The sequence below is a fragment of the Apium graveolens genome, chromosome 7, assembly GCF_009905375.1.
Source record: "Apium graveolens cultivar Ventura chromosome 7, ASM990537v1, whole genome shotgun sequence".
Taxonomy (NCBI): Eukaryota; Viridiplantae; Streptophyta; class Magnoliopsida; order Apiales; family Apiaceae; genus Apium; species Apium graveolens.
In genome coordinates, this window is record NC_133653.1 from 13002527 (window position 1) to 13020615 (window position 18089).

The 18089-nt window shown below is 36.2% G+C and overlaps 1 protein-coding gene across 1 annotated transcript; it reads right to left on the bottom strand.

Annotated features, from left to right (window-relative positions):
* Positions 1-347: 347 nt before the first annotated feature.
* Positions 348-4111, bottom strand: LOC141672452 (protein ACCELERATED CELL DEATH 6-like). Its single transcript, XM_074479057.1, has 3 exons — positions 3392-4111; positions 2384-2922; positions 348-2257 (listed from the first exon to the last, which is right to left on the bottom strand). The coding sequence occupies exons 1-3, from the start codon at positions 4080-4082 to the stop codon at positions 1589-1591; spliced, it is 1899 nt and encodes a 632-aa protein (XP_074335158.1). The 5' UTR covers positions 4083-4111; the 3' UTR covers positions 348-1588.
* Positions 4112-18089: the final 13978 nt, after the last annotated feature.

Consider the following 18089-nt stretch of genomic DNA (forward strand, 5'->3'; position numbering starts at 1 on the left):
TTCATACTCACATCTGCAAAAGTAGCTCTAATATTCTTTTCCAATAGGAGTTTCATGCATCCTGACATATCATCGTAAACAGATTCATAATATTGTTCTCTTCTAATAGTAGTTTCATGCATCGTTAACAGATTCATAATTAGTGAAACAGACAGAGGTACATACAAGCTCAGTCACAGCAAATAACTTTGCCAAACAAGTAAAAGAAATTAAATTCAAGTTTCAAAATTGCCTATTAGTACTTTTTTCTATCCTGGAAAAAACAAAAGTTAACGGACATAAGCTTGTGTGCATGTCATGAGAAACATCATTTTATCTGAATTAGAATACGAGTACAAAAATTCCATTGCAACGCAACATTAAAGAGAAATAAAAATGAATAATGATCAACACTAAAGCAGAATGACTGTAATAACAAGTGCTGAGGAATTGTGAGATGTATATTGTAATATGCGCGTGCTGTACGTACCGGATCCTTGCTTATTCATTAGTGTAGCATGCAAAGCTGTTCGTCCATCGGGACCACCATAAGTTGGCGATTCACAATTGTCAAGAATTAGTTTGGTTAAACCCTCGTAACACCTAACTGCAGCCATGTAAAGTAAAGTGGAGTTTCATTAAACTTATTCCGAGGATATGAATAACTTGGATCTTCTTTTACCAAAAATTCAACCACTTTCTTTTAATTGTGTGAAACTGCAACGTGCAAGGCAGTTTCGTGTTCCATGTTGGGTGCTCTAATCAAATTTTGGAGGACCGTAGCTGATATGTTTTCGAGATCACTAGGTTGTGGAACCATAGACTTGGCCTTTTTAACGAGTGCTGCAACCGAAACACAGTGCCCATGTCTTGCAGCTACGTGAAGAGCAGTGTCATTTCTTGAGTTGGTCTGTAATTGTAGTGATTCCTGGACACCTAGAATCTCTTCCACACATTTTATGCTCCCGTATCGACATGCAACATGGAGCACCGTATTATTTGAAGGTGTGAGTTGATCGCGGACTTCAAACCAGTCCATCCCTTTAAGCACATCAATTTTATCATCATACATGTGTCTATCTATGTGTTTTTGGACAAGGTATTAAATTCTTTGGTTGTCTTTGACAACATATTCATAATTTAATTATAAATCACCTGCAAGCATTTGTAGTCACTAAAACTTTAAACACGCTAGAGTATACTTAATGGAAACACTTGAAGTGAAAAGTTTGAACTTAACATGGTAGAGCTATTAGAGCCGTTAAAGCACACTTGCAATGAGTAAATTCATCGCATGTGCTAGGTGAGACAATCCAACATTACCAGCAAAAGGCCAAGGCGCCCTTCAGCAATGAGGCTACCCTGCCATTCTGAAATTTTGGTGGCACAAATAGGTAACAGAACCGTATGACATGAAAAAAGTATTTAAATCTGACAGGCCATTTGCTGCGCAAAAAGACTGATGAACCTGGTAACAGGCTGCAAGGAGACTATTTCTTTCTCGTACAACTGAGCAAACAGATTATCTGAGAGCAACAAAACAGACCTTTTTAGAGGTATCCTTTTTCGATTGTTCTGGTCATCACATCCCAAATCTGGGTATTATGCACTACACATCCCAAAGTTGTTTATATTCCGCATAAGGGCCAGGCAGATTATCTACAAACCACGGGTGTAGCCGCTCAGGTAGGACAGATATCATTCTCCACATTATTCTCCTCGACATTCTCTTTAAAGGTATAATGCAAAAGGAACTGAGAAGGATAAGGAATAAAGAAGAGATGATTGTAACAGTTATAGAGAGACCTGATGAGTGCGATAGCACAGCAGAAGTCCCTGCAATGAAAGCCAGCATCATTGCTGCAATTGAAACAACATTAAGCACTATAGCGCTGATGAGAAACTTAAAAATTACTCCCGTCTTAAGTTTGAATGATGTCAAGAAGTAGAGAAACAATGAGGATATCGAAAATAGGAGGGCAACTGTATCTGCTACCAGAAAGGTCTTGAATGCAGTCTTTTGTGAAAGAACAGGGGAGCCTTGTAAGGGTCCTTGGTTGCCGTCAAAACCACCTGGCATGGCGAATCCTGCTGTCAAGGCTACTGTGGTTATGAGTGCAGTCACTATCATGTGGGTGTTCGCCATTTGTCTGTATCTCGTGACCTCTTCTCTAGGAGATTCTTCTACTGGATCATCTCTTTCTGGCCTTACATTAGATATCCATATGTTCCAGTGGAAATTAACGAGGCCTCTGTTTAGTGTTGCTCCAACCAGCCCCTGATTAAAACGATGACATGTGTTATTTGGGAACATTTTTAGGATTACTTTAGGTATATGTAGCACTATGTAGCACTCTTCTGAATTTAATACAAGTTATGGTTACGTTATATGTAACTTACGTACCTCGTCGATTAGGGTAGCCTTATGCTCTTGGTAAAACACTTCCGGTGGGGTCAAATTTGAGCTGTTTACTACATCCCAATCAGCATCCCAATGCTGCAATTCGGGAATGAAAAATTTATATTTGGCAATAAGGTGAAGAGGGGTATTTCCTTGGCTGTCTCTTTGAATGAAAAGGGTATTCTTGATATCAAATTTTCGAATTGTTTCTGACAAAATGAATTTGATCACGTCCTTTTTGTTTTGCATCAAGGCGATATGAAATATATTTTGGCCATTTACATCTACATGATCCCAAGCATCTGGCAAATTCGTTAAAAGTATCCTCAACACCAAGTAGTGTCCTCTGTATGCAGCTACATGAAGAGCTGTTCTTTTATATTTTTTATCCACTTGATACGCCACAGATCTATCTACACTCAGTAGATATTCAAGCCATAAAAACATATTGTTATTTGCCATATAGTGAAATGCCGTCCACCCATTATTATCCGCAACACTTATGATGTCTTTGTTCTTTTCCAGCAGAAGTGCAGCGCATTCTGATGTTTCTCATGAAGAATATCATAGTTAGTATAACACAGATGTATATATTAACTAAATGAAAATACTTTCATTCATCAAAATGAAAATATGAAGCCGGGGTTAAATATCAATTAGGTGACTGATTGTGTCAAAAAAAACTCAACTAAGTTAGTCATTCCAAATTTGACTCAAAGTGATCATCAATTAACTTAATTTGATCATTCACTTAAAGTTGATAATTGAATGAATTAAAGTATTCCGTTAACTTCAATTTTTTATTTAATCGAAATGATCAAATTAATTTAATTAATAATCACTTTAAATTAAATTTGTAAAGAGTGACTTTTTTGGATGCAGTGATTCATCTACTTAATATTTAATATTTAACCCTACGAAGTAGTTGAGAGTGATTCGGTAAGTAATTAGCATCAAACACAAATGAACAAAGATCCAACTTTAGCATGTAAATAGAAAACGTGTACGTACCTCGGCCGCCCTCATCCATTGCTGCAGCATGCAAAGCCGTTCGTCCATCAGGACCACCATAAGTTGGTGATTCACAATTGTCAAGAAGTAGTTTCGTTACACCCTCGTGACGCCTAACCACAGCCAAGTAAAGTGGAGTTTCGCCATACTTGTTCCCAGCATATGAATAACTTGAATCTTCTTTCACTAATAATTCAACCACTTTCTCATGATTGTATCGAACTGCCGTGTGCAAGGCAGTTTCTAATTCCTGATCACTTGCTCTAATCAGATTTTGGAGGACCGTAGATGATGTACTTTCGAGATCTGGATCCCATGAAGACTTGGCCTTAATAATGAGCGCTTCAACGACACCGTAGTGTCCTAGTCTGGCTGCTAGGTGAAGAGCAGTCTCACCTCTTGAGTTGATTTGTAATAGTGGTGATTCATGAGCATCACAAAGAATGTCGTCCACACATCTTATACTCCCATATTGGGATGCAAGATGAAGCACTGAATGATCTGTAGGTGTCAACTGACCACGGACTTCAAGCCAGTTCATACCCTTAAAAACATCAATGCTGTCATCAAGGAGAGCTAAACACAAGTTACTATCCATATCATTCATTGTGTATATGAGAATTATAACTTCTACGTATATGATCTCCAATAATAATGCAAGGCAAGGCGAGGAAGAACAATTACTGTACATTAATTTATAGACTGGCTCGATCTCTTCAATCTAGATGCACACAAGCAAGGTGCATTTATGTAGATGACAGTGGTTGTTAAACCCTAACAATTACTTCCAGAAGACAAGCAAGAGCAATGCATGGGTCCTAAAAAGTAACAAACGATTACATGCATGCTGCCACGTATATGTTCCGTGGACATTACGTGTTCATGCCAACTCTGTGCAAGGATGACCGATGTCAAGGCCTTGGCCCATTTACAACTAGGAGCTCCTTGTTTTCTGGACCCATTTATTACATGTCAAATAAGCTTCAAATGATACCGGTCATACTGCTCCAAAATATAGGGAAAAATTTGGCGTAAATGAGCCAAATTGTTCGTAGCTACTCGAGCTCGACTTATAAAAAATTCGAATTTATTTTGAAAATAATCGAGTCAAGCTTGAGTTAGAGCTTTTCGAATTTTTAACCGAGCCGAGTTTGAGCTTTAAATTATTCGGCTCGTAAGGTTCGCGAGCCTTATCGAGCCTCTATTATTTTTAATTTTTTATTATAAATATATTTTTATGTAAATATTTAATATTTAATATTTATCATATATTATTTATTTTTTATCGAGCCGAACTCGAGTCGAACCGATCATATTTCGAATTTTTGTTAATATTCAATGAATTAATTTGAGCTTTTGAGCCGAACTCGAGTCTACTGAACCTTTTACGAGGCGAGTTTCGAACTTGAAATTAAAGGTTCGGTCGAGCTCGAGCTCGAGTTCGAACTGTTTTAATCGAGCTCGAGCCGAGTCTGACAGTATTCGACTCGGCTCAGCTCAATTACACCCTTAGGGTCAATTTCTGTTTTTTTTCAAATTTAATAAAAGCAGGGAAATTCGTCACCAAAAATTGCCAACCTATTTAAATATAAATTCGACTATATTCGGTTGAAATTAATAAATATGACTGATTTTTATTGAATTTATATTTTTCATATATTTTAAAAAACTATTATGAATTATTTAATTATCAATCATGACAAACAAATAAAAATACCAAAATAACATACGTCATATGTAAAGTTTTAGTTTCCGCAAAATTTTACATAAACTTTTCATATATTCATAAAATATTGAATTCTCATTAATTTAATACTTTTATAAATATTATTTTAATTTGTAAAAATGTTTTAAAAAATATGATTATGAGAAAGGCATATTACATTTAATAAAAAATATTCGAGAAAATAATTGTTGATAGAAAAAATGAATCTTGCTAGCTAAATGCATAAATGATATAGTTGATGACGATATGCCATTTAGGGTTTGGAGTTTGGATTACGGTTTAAGTTTCTAACTATATTGCATTTTTTTATTTATATCCAATATTGTAAAAAGTAAATAGTGTAGGTAAAAATTCAATTAATTCATATATTTAAGTGTTAATTATTTGACAAATATAAATCATCTACACTAAATTCGACCACAAACTCTATTTGGTTGAATTAGTAAGCTAAGTTCGGCTAATAAGAATCAAATATAAACTTAATTCTATTAAAATTGGTTGAAAATAGTAAATTTGACCATTAACTATCAAATTAAGTAAATTTTAGGAGAAGGCAATTTTTTGATGCCATTCATCATGCTTGTATTGTATTGGTTCACAAGCAATGATCGCTATTTTATAAACATCTCAACCTTGTTAAGTAACATAATATTGTTATTGGATAGTATCACTGTTTTACACTATATGAATATCGGATAAAAATGATCAAAAAAATTTAACTGAATTTAATTAAAACCGACCAGATCCAATCATTTTTAATTAAAGTCGACCGAATTTCAAATTGTCGTATTTAAGTGAGTCGAAATTAAATAAGCAGTCGTACTTAGCTATCAACCACTTTCAACCACTAATAATTCAACCACTTTCTCATGATTGTATCGAACTGCCGTGTTCAAGGCAGTTTCTGATTCCTGATCAATTGCTCTAATTAGATTTTGGAGGACCGTAGATGATGTACTTTCGAGATCTGGATCCGAGGAAGACTTGGCCTTAATAATGAGCGCTTCAACCACAACGTAGTGTCCTAGTCTGGCTGCTAGGTGAAAAGCAGTTTCACCTCTGTTGGTCTTAATCTAAACTATTTATTATTTCCCATATTTTATTTTAATTATTAGTCTGAGTTTAGTGGCTTAGTTGAACTGGTCTTTCACGTTGTTGAGAGATTGTAGGAGGAGTTCTAATAAACGTTAGGTGGTAGAGTATTTTCAGGAAGTCAGGTGCTGGTTTTTAGCCATTATCTTGTAAGCCAACTTCTATTTAACTTGTACTGTTTCATGGAATAAACTAAGAACGTTCAGAGTCATCTTTTGTTTGTCCAGTTTACTAAACAAACACCTATATCTATATTTACTTATATGATTAGATTCTGGGTTTAAGCAACATTTTGGTATCAAAGCAGGTTATTGCGGTGAATGCCAAAATATATGCCCAGGTCTGTTGAGATGGAAAATAGTAAAACAAAAGATGAAACGTTTGGTTTGAGTTATCCTGTGTTGAACAGAGGGAATTACACAGCTTGGGCAATCAAGATGAAGGTGTATATGGAAGCACACGGAGTGTGGAGTGCTATAGAGAGTGACGACCCAAAAGCTATGACAAAGGACAGAATAGACAAGATAGCGCTCACTGCAATTTACCAGGGGATCCCAAAGGACATTTTGTTGTCCGTGGTAGATAAGAAGACTGCGAAAGAGGTTTGGGAAGCCGTAAGAACCATGTGTTTGGGAGCCGAACGTGTGAAGGCTACAAGAATTCAGACTCTTAAGGCAGAGTTCGAAGCATTAACTATGAAAGAAGCAGAGCCTCTTGATGATTTTTGTATGAAATTGAGCGGTTTGGTGACTAATATAGGGGCTCTTGGTGAAGAGGTTAAAGAGGCATACGTTATGAAAAAACTATTACGGGCAGTCCCCACAAAATTCTTGCAGATAGCATCAACTATCGAGCAGTTCGGTGACATAGAGAAAATGACCATCGAGGAGACAGTTGGTTCACTGAAAGCTCATGAAGAACGATTACGGGGTCAGGTTGAGACTGGTGGCGGGCAACTACTACTGACTGAGGAAGAATGGTCAAAAAGAGAAAAAGAGGAAGGCAAGGTACTATTGACAAGAGAGGAGTGGTTGAGACGCTCGACGAAAGGAGGGACAGATGTGTCTTTCGGACAAAAACCTCGAAGCAATAGAGACTTTGGTCGAGGTGGTGGACGCGATAAAAGCAAGATTCGATGTTTTAATTGTCAAGCTTATGGTCACTATGCTATCGAGTGTAGAAAGCCAAGAAGGGAAAGAGAACACAAAGATGAAGTGAACATAGCCTAGATAAAGGACGACGAGCCTGCCCTGTTGCTAGCAGAAAACACAGAAGAAGGCGACAAGATGATGTTAATCAATGAAGAGAAAGTACTACCAAAACTCAGTCAAAGCGACGTTGGTGCGCAAATAAACTCGAACATGTGGTACTTAGACAATGGCACTAGCAACCACATGATGGGGCAATTGAAAAAGTTTACAGAATTAGATGAAGGGGTGAAGGGACAAGTAAGATTCAGAGATGGGTCTGTTGTGCTCATAAAAGGGAAGGGAACAATCTCATTGAAGTGCAAGAAAGGAGAAGAGAGACTGCTAAAAGGTGTGTATTATATTCCTAAGCTATGCAACAATATAATTAGTCTCGGACAATTGTTTGAAGAGGGTAATAAAGTTATTCTGAATGGTGCAGATCTCTGGATTTACGATAGAGGAAATAATTTGATTGTGAAGGTAAAGAGGTCCAACAATCGTTTGTATAAAATCATCATTGAAAGTGGTAACACAGAATGCTTACTGTCTAAATATGATGGAGAGTCCTGGCTTTGGCATGCCCGTCTTGGACATGTCAGTTTCAACGCTATGAACTTGATGAGTTCTAGAAAAATGGTACATGGCTTACCAGAGATCAAGATACATAATGGAGTCTGCACAGGATGTTTGATGTCAAAACAGACCAGGAGCTCTTTTCCGCGACAAGCAAGCTATCATGCAAAGAGGGAGCTGGAAATTGTACACGGTGATTTATGTGGACCGATTTCACCTGCTACTAGTGCCGGAAACAAATATCTCTTCTTGCTGGTAGACGACTACAACCGAGTAATGTGGGGTTACTTGTTGAAAAGCAAGGATGAAGCGTTCGATGCATTCAAACGTTTTCGAGCACAAGTAGAAAATGGGAAGGACAAGAAAGTGAAAATCTTCAGAACAGACAGAGGTGGTGAGTTCTCATCTAAGCGATTTAATTCTTACTGTGAAGAAGCAGGTATCGCGAGACAATTCACAGCACCATATTCACCTAGCAAAACGGTGTTGTAGAGAGGAGAAATAGGACAGTGGTGGAAATGGCAAGGAGTTTTTGAAAGAAAAACAACTACCTTCGATGCTCTGGGGAGAGGCTATTCGTCACTCGATTTATGTCTTGAATCGGTTACCCACTCGAGCGGTCTCTGGAGTGACGCCATATGAGGCATGGTTCGGGAACAAACCTAACATTGGACACATTAGAGTGTTCGGTTGCTTGGCTCATATGAAACTCCCACCTGCTCACACAAAAATACTTGACGATCAAAGTAAGTTGGCGATGTGGTCTTTGAAAAAGATAAAGGTTGGCCCTGGGAGTATGAAAAGGGAATGAAAGAAGAGCATATGGAAACCTTCAATATTTTTGGTTCAATAACAGGGGAGTCAAGTGACAATAGGGAGGTTGAAGAATCATATAATTCTCAGAATGAAGGTTCAAGCTCAGATGGAGATGTCTCAGGGGCTGCCTATACCCCAAAATCGCAATCAATAACACCACAGTCCTCTTCGACAAATTCATATGCTGATACAGATAGTGAGCCCAGGCATTACAGGTCGATAAGAGATATTTATAACGAGACTCAAGAGACTGTACTGGAAGTTGAGGAGCTGATGTTCATTGGAGTAGATGAGCCTACAAATTATGTTAATGCAGCGACTGATTACAACTGGAGGCAGGCCATGGAGCGAGAGATTGAATCTGTTGAAAGAAACAATACATGGCAGTTAACCGAGCTCCCTCCTGGACAAAAGGCTATAGGACTGAAATGGGTCTTTAAGTTGAAAAAGGATCCAAGTGGGAAAATAATTAAGCACAAAACAAGAATTGTGGCTAAAGGTTATGTGCAACGTCAGGGGATAGATTACGAGGAAATTTTTGCTTCGATCACGCGCCTTGAGACTGTCAGAATATTGCTGGCTCTCGCTGCAAAACAAGGCTGGGTAGTGCATCATTTAGACGTGAAATCAGCGTTTCTGAATGGAGAAATTCAAGATGAGGTTTACGTTGCCCAGCCCGAGGGTTTTATCAAAGAAGGCCAAGAACAGCTCGTGTATAAGCTAGTGAAAGCACTCTATGGTTTACGACAAGCACCTCGTGCTTGGTACGCCAAATTAAATAAATGTCTTGAGGAATTTGGTTATGAAAGGGGCCCCTATGAGCATGCGGTATACACTAAGAAAACAGGAGATGAGGTTCTGATTGTCGAAGTTTATGTCGACGATCTTTTGGTGACAGGCACAAGCATCTCGAGTATAGATGAATTCAAGGACCAAATGAACAAAAGATTTGAGATGAATAATCTCGGGACATTATCATACTACCTGGGTCTGGAGGTGAAGCAAACAAGGGATAGTATCGAGTTAACACAGACTGGTTACGCACGAAAAATATTGGAAAAAGCTGGAATGTGGGAGTGCAACCCTACAAAACTTCCCATGGACCATAAAGCATTATTGGCAAGGATGAGGGAGGAAAACGTGTAGATGCCACTCAATTTAAAAGCATGGTCGGAGGCTTGCGTTACTTAACTCACACGAGACCTGATATATCTTATTCAGTGGGAATTATAAGTAGGTATATGGAGAAACCCACAGTGATACACCAGCTAGCAGCAAAGCGTATCTTACGTTATGTCAAAGGTACTATGAATTTTGGGTTGGTTTATACAAAATGAGGAGGTATTGAGTCATTAACAGGTTACTCAGACAGCGATTTGGATGGTCATGTCGATGATCGAAGAAGTACTGGTGGAATGGTGTTTTACTTGAACGAGGGATTAGTGACGTGGGCTTCACAGAAACAGAGATGTGTGGCTCTCTCGTCATGTGAAGCGGAGTTTATGGCAGCAACCGCCGCTGCATGTCAGGCAATTTGGCTAAGGAATATGGTGAGCCAAGTGACTGGTAATCTTGTTAAACCAGTAGTGCTGTACATAGACAATAGGTCCGCTATTGATTTGGCGAAGAATCCAGTTTTTCACGAATGGAGCAAACACATTGATATCCGCTACCATTTCATTAGAGAATGTGTCGAGAATGGTGATATTATCATCAAGCATATTTCTACAGACTTACAACGCGCAGACATTCTAACGAAGGCTCTGCCAACTGCTGGTTTTGAGAAGATGAGATCGTTGTTGGGTGTGAGAGAGCTCCAGGTGATGGTTTAGATTAAAGGGGAGAATGTTGGTCTTAATCTAAACTATTTATTATTTCCCATGTTTTATTTTAATTATTACTCTGAGTTTAGTGGCTTAGTTGAACTGGTCTTTCACGTTGTTGAGAGATTGTAGAAGGAGTGCTAATAAACGTTAGGTGGTAGAGTATTTTCAGGAAGTTGCTTTTTAGCCATTATCTTGTAAGCCAACTTCTATTTAACTTGTACTGTTTCATGGAATAAACTAAGAACATTCAGAGTCATCTTTTATTTGTCCAGTTTACTAAACAAACACCTATATCTATATTTACTTATGTGATTAGATTCTGGGTTTAAGCAACAACCTCTTGAGTTGATTTGTAATAGTGGTGATTCATCAGCATCACATAGAATCTCGTCCACGCATCTTGTACTCCCGTATTGGCATGCAAGATGAAGCACCGAATGATCTGTGGGTGTCAACTGACCACGGACTTGAAGCCAGTTCATACCCTTAAAAACATCAATGCTATCATCAAGGAGAGCTAAACACAATTTACTATCCATATCATTCATTTTGTGTATGAGAATTATGACCTTCTATGTATATGATCTCCAATATGCAAGGCAAGGCGAGGAAGTAGAATAATTACATAAATTTATAGACTCTCGATCTATTCAATCTTGATGCACACAAGCAAGGTGCATTTATGTAGATGACAGTGGTTGTTAAACCTAGGAGCAACTTATCCAAGCTTTAAATTGAAATTTAAGAAATAAGGATCAAAAGCATATATACTTTAATAGTCTCTCTTAAATCACTAAACACCATCTTTTTAAGTATTCTCTAAATATTATTTTAGACTATATTATGTATATCACTCTCTCTTTCTCTCTCTTTTATATTATATTTAAATTAATATATTTTTAATAATAAAATATTTTTTAAAAAAGAAGTTTAAAATATATTATTAAAAATAAACAATTTTTTTCATATCTTAACTTATTAAAAATTATTTTTTTATACTATATGTAAGAATTAAGTTAACATCCTCTTCTACCAACTACTTTTAGAAGACAAGACTCAAGAGCAATGCATGGGTCCTAAAAAGTAACAAACGATTACATGCATGCTGCCACGTATATGTTCCGTGGACATTACGTGTTCATGCCAACTCTGTGCAAGGATGACCGATGTCAAGGCCTTGGCCCATTTACAACTAGGAGCTCCTTGTTTTCTGGACCCATTTATTACATGTCAAATAAGCTTAAAAAAAAGGTCTTTCTAATAAGGCCCAAGGGCACACAATAAGCGCTAATTCTCGTGAGTTTAGTACATTTTTATTGGTGGAGTTGTTGTAAATGCAGGGATCCATCAATATTTATGATTAAAGAACCAATCAAAATACACCAAACTCATGGGAGTTAGTGCTTATTATGTGCTCTTGGGGACATATTAGAAAACCCGTAAAAAAAATTTTAATTTTGGATATTTACGAGAAAACACCAAACCAACGTATTTAAGCAACGAAAGTTATTTTTTATTTTTGATATTTAAAATTCAAAATTCAAAAAAAAAAGGAAAATAGTTAATTGAGAATAGAGATGCACAAAAATCCCGGGCCCGAAAATCTGACCCGACCCGATCCGGTCAAAACCCGGTCAAGTCCGGCCCGGTCAAAACCCGAACCGGTCCCGGTCCGGGCTTCGGGCCTCGACGAGCCCTATATTTTTAGGCAAAACTCGGCCCGACCCGGTTAAAAGCCCGGGCTTCGGCCCGGCCCGACCCAATTAAAAGTCCGAAAAAGCCCGATTATAACATGATTATTCTAATATATTTTCTTATATATTTATAAATTCACATTTACTATAAATATAAATAATACTTTAAACACATATATATTTACATATTTGTGATTAATAATATTATTTATATACTTTATTGCATACATAGTGAAATAAGATATAATAAGCACACTATATATATTTGGATATCATTATTATCATAATAATGATAAAACATATTATTCTATAAACATGTTTATTTTTTGCCGAATTTAAATGTTTTCAACGAAGTAATGTTTTCATAAAATATTCCATGTAAACTAATACATTGTAACGATGATCTAGTTGCTAACATATGTATTTTTCGGAATCTCTAATAATACTCGATCAGATTTAAATTTGAAAAAAACTCGGTCCGATCCGATCCGGCCTGAAAAAAAAAGTCTGGTTAGACCCACCTCGAGGGCCCAGACGGGCTCTGACATTTTCGAAAAGCCCGGCCCGGCTCGGCCCGGTCAAAGTCAAAGCCCGAAAAGTCCGGCACGGTCAAAGCCCGAGTTTTTTAAGGTCCGGTCAAAACCCGGCCCGGTGGGTCTTTTGTGAATCTCTAATTGAGAAGCATCAACTCAATCCTCCTCGCTTCTCTTTCATATATTAAATAAAGCAGACTCCTGCACAATATTTTAAAATTGTTATTTAAAAAAATACTATTACTATTATTTCAACTTAACTTAAATTGAATTTTTTTTTGTTAACTTAAATGATTTTTTTTCCAATAAATTTGAAGCTAAAAAACTAGTTTGGTTTTTCTAAATTGTAATTTCTACTGAGTTGGCTATCTAATAAATATATTTCAATATTTTATTTTCTACTACTTAAAAAATTTCATTGTAATACATTTGAAACGGTGAAATATAGTTTTGACTTTTACAAGTTTCCTTTCAACATATTCAAAACTAAAAAGGTGTAGTTTTTATTTTATATATAAGATATAAGATATAAATATCCTAGAAAAATAGACGGGGGACAATTACTTGAGGATATATTATCTAATATAGAATTTCTAGACTACCTTCCAATGACTGTAAAAGAGCTTGGTAACATCCAATATAGAATTTATAAAATTCCTCTCTACTGAAAAAGACAGTTGCAAAAATATATTTATCAAGGAAAAAATATTAAAAAAAATAAAACTAAAAAAAACTATAATACTCTGACAATCCCTTTTTCCTAACAAATAGTATATATATAGATCGATGATTTGGAGTAAGTCTGATGTGAAATACACTCTCTGCTAGCTACATTCCTTTTAAGTTGTCCATTTTGCAAAAAAAAATTGTTCCTAAATAGTTGTTCTATTAAATATTTTAAAGCAAAATTTTCACATATTTTCCTAAATTATTCATGCACTCTCCAAATTCCATTATTTGACTTTTCTTTTATCGTAGATAACCCGCAGCTGCTATCTTCGGGTGCGTATCGGGTAAATCCTACGGGCTCACGCAATAACCTGCAAATCACGTGAACCAACTATATTAACCCAACTTATTAATACCGTCTATTTTCATTATTTTCATTGTTCAACTCTTTGACCTAAATCCTTTATGTAATCGCATTGATCTATGCAGTAATCATAAATAAGCATGAAAATAGATTTTTTAATTTAATGTAATAATCATAAATAAGCATGAAAATAGATTTTTAATTTAATGTTAATAGTATACAATATGTGCGATGTACGGTCGTTTTTATCATTATATATACTAAATTATAATTGTAATAATATATTACCTTGCAGGATTCGATTTTATATCATTTAAATAATAATATTTAATATTATACATAACAGTTTTCATGAATTTAATATAACTGCTCTAAATTGTGTGACTAAGGATCAACAACCAAAATTTTAATATTTCGTTTTTAATATAATAATATAAATTTAATATGGGTTTTTGTAAACTACACCACTAAAAGGGGAGGAAGAGATTTATTTTTTTGCAAAACGATTACTATCACAGGACAGACGGAGTCAAAAGAATAAAAACCAGAAGGTGCACGACAATCAATGCGACATTTGACAGAACTTCTATTAATCACACTGTGATAACGGGACATCACGAGATATATGTTATAAATAAAATATAAACTATAGAGTAAGAAATGGAGAAAGAAAGAGAGATCTTAAAAATATTATTACTTTTTCTGTATTTGTTCAAGTACAAATGACTAGGCAAAGTTTCTATTTATAATAGAGTTTTATCAACTATACTAAGAAAACTTAATTGTTAAATGTGAGTTTTTCAAAGATTGTCTGCCTCGTTAAAACCTTGCAAAGAAAAACTCGGTTGAATAAAAACCTTGACCAAGGAAAAAGAGTACAGTCTTCCCCTGAATAAAATATATCACATATTGACATCTTGATGTAATATGTTCTTAAATCTTCGCATTCCGATGTTATTTCGTAACTTTTCAAATGTTCATGTCGGTAGTGACTTTGTAAGTATATCCGCCAGATTATCACATGATTGAACTTGTTGTCCCTCAATATCTCCATTCTCTTGTAATTCGTGAGTGTAGAAGAATTTTGGTAAGATGTGTTTTGTTCGATCACCCTTGATATATCCTTCCTTTAACTGTTTAATGCAGGCTGAATTGTCTTCAAACAAAATAGTAGGTCGTATGTGATATTTGATAATCCACATGAATGCCGAATATGTTGGATTATAAATCGTAGCCAGACACATTCCCTACTTGTTTCATGGATTGCTAGTAACACTACACCATATATGGCCTCTCCCAACACTTTTTTTGGTGTTACAAGCAAAAATGTTACCTTACATCCCCCAAAATTGATCTAAGCTAACATATTTTTTTAGCGTTGCAGTAAAGATTATAAAGTGTTACCATAGACATGAGTAAATTGCTATTGTAACATAAAAAAAATGTTAGCATTGATATCAAAAAATGTGTTACCATAGAACTGAAATTTTAGGCGGTTCTTTTTTTTCCCCTTTGGATAGCATTTAGGCGGTTCTTTTTGGGACCAAATTTTTGGGTGGCCCAAAACTAACTAATAGCCCGCTCATTTATTTTGTCCTAAATATTAAAAACACATCTAAAAAATACACACAAACACTCTCGTCACTCTCTCACACATCAAAACACATACAAATAGTTGGGTTCATTGCTATTGTAGAAGATGAATTAGGGTTCAGAGTCTTCTCAGTTGGGTTATAGTTGTTAGGTCTGAACTGGGCTTGAAGTGAATTAGGGTTCAATAATTGGGGCTTTTCTCAGTCGGGTTTAGGGTTTGATTAATTGGGCTTTCTTTTCAATCGAGCTTTTCTCAGTCGGGTTTATTCTTGTTTTATTCAACATTTAGTCAAGTATGCCCTTATTTTCTTCTCTTATTTGCTTGTAATAAGGATTTGATTTATGTGCTTTTATTTTTTCTTGTATGCTTTTAGTTATCTTGTGTGTTTTTCTTTATAGAAGATGTACCGCGTATGAGTGTGTGTGTGTGTTGTATAGTACATGTTACAGGTTTGGAAGTTGTATAGTACTGTTGATCAGTACTTATACTGGAAGTCAGGACTTAAGGATATCAGTACTTATATTATCTAGGAGATAATCATCAGAAGATAGATATCAGAACTTAAGTGCTGAAGGACAATCAGATAAGGACAGTAGCTGATTAAAGGAAAGAAGATCGAGATAAACATAAGAAGAGATATGCATGAAGAAGGAATTCTGTGAAGAATGGAATACTTGGAAGAAAAGATATCTGATTGATATATTTTAGGAAGCAGGATTATATTTCATATCAATTAGCGATTATCTTGTAACTGTGTAGTATATAAACACAGACATAGGGTTTACACTATAAGTGTTATCATTATTAGAAAATATTATTCATTGTAACCCTTGCAGCTCTCGTGATATTTGTTCATCACTGAGAGGTAACAGTTCCATACTGTAACAGAGTTTATTGTTTCAATAAAGTTTGTTTTCTGTTACTTAAGTTCTTAAAGTTCGATTTGAGTGTACTATACACTGTATTCACCCCCTCTACAGTGTGTGTGTGTGACCTAACAATTGGTATCAGAGCCTATCTGTTAACATACATACAGTTAAAGATCCAAACACAATCATGTCGGACACAGAAACTCCAACTAAGCCTACCACAACTGAGGAACCACCAAAGACACAAATTCAGAGTCGGTATGAGACCATCGGAGTCCCCATACTGAGACCATCTGAATATCCCATATGGAAGGTAAGGATGACCATGTTCCTGGAAGCAACAGATCCAGAATACCTTGATAGAATCAAGGAAGGTCCTCACAAACCAACCAAACTCGCTGTTGCAGTTGCAGGTGAAGCAGCAAAGACCGTACCAAAGGAGAAGAGTGATTATACTGCTAAGGACATAGCATCAATTGCTAAGGATGCTAAGGTACGACACTTACTGCATAGTGCCATTGATAATGTAATGTCAAACAGGGTAATCAACTGCAAGACTGTTAAGGAGATATGGGATGCTCTGGAAACAAGGTGTCAGGGAACTGACACAATTAAGAAGAACATGAAGACAATACTCACTCAAGAGTATGAACACTTTGACTCAAAGACTAATGAGTCATTGAATGATTTATATGATAGATTTGTCAAACTTTTGAATGATTTGTCATTGGTTGATAAAGAGTATGATCTTGAAGATTCAAACCTTAAGTTCCTGTTAGCTCTTCCTGAATGCTGGGATTTGAAGGCAACGACAATAAGAGACAACTACAATCTTGATGAAACAACTCTTGACGAAATCTATGGAATGCTCAAGACTCATGAGCTGGAGATGGAACAAAGAAGCAAGAGGAAAGGAGGAAAGTCAAGGACAGTTGCTCTTAAGGCTGAAGAAGAATTCCCCAAAGCAGCTTCCTCAAAGAAAGACAAGGGTAAAGCTCTTTTCATAAAGTCTGATACTGAGTCATCAAGTTCTGAGAGTGATGATGACTCAGATTCTGAAAGCTTGCCTGAGACTGATGCAGATGAGGAGATGATGAAACTGTGTGCTCTTAAGGTGAAAGGAATCACAAAGATTGCATACAGGAAGTTCAGGAAGGGAAATAAGTTTTCCAGGAAAAGCATAAGTTCTGATAAGAAGAATTTCAGAAGATCTGAAGGCAGAGGAGGAAAGTCTGATAGAGGAGATTACACCAATGTTAAATGCTATAACTGTGGTGAGAAAGGCCACATATCTCCTGACTGCAAGAAGGTAAAGGGTGACAAAGGCAAGGCTCTTGTCACAAAGCAGAAAAGCTGGACAGACACCTCAGACTCTGAAAGTGAGGAGAACTATGCATTGATGGCAAATGCTGATAAAGAAAGTGCTGAGAGCAGTTCTGAAGCTGCTGAAACAAAGGTACCTCAGACTACTTATGCTTTTCATACTGATAATATTAATGAGTTGAGAAGATATCTTAAAACCATGTTTGTTAGCTATAGAGATCAAACTTTAACATGTGAAAGATTAACTTCTGAAAATCTTACATTTAAGAAAAGGAATGATTTCTTAGAAAAAGAGTTAGTCATGTTCCATCAAACTCAGAAGGATAGAGATGATGCTTTTTATGTTAGGAATGAAGTGCTAAAATTAAATGAATCTCTAAAAACTGAGTTAGAAAAGGAAAGAGAGATTATCAGGACTTGGACTAACTC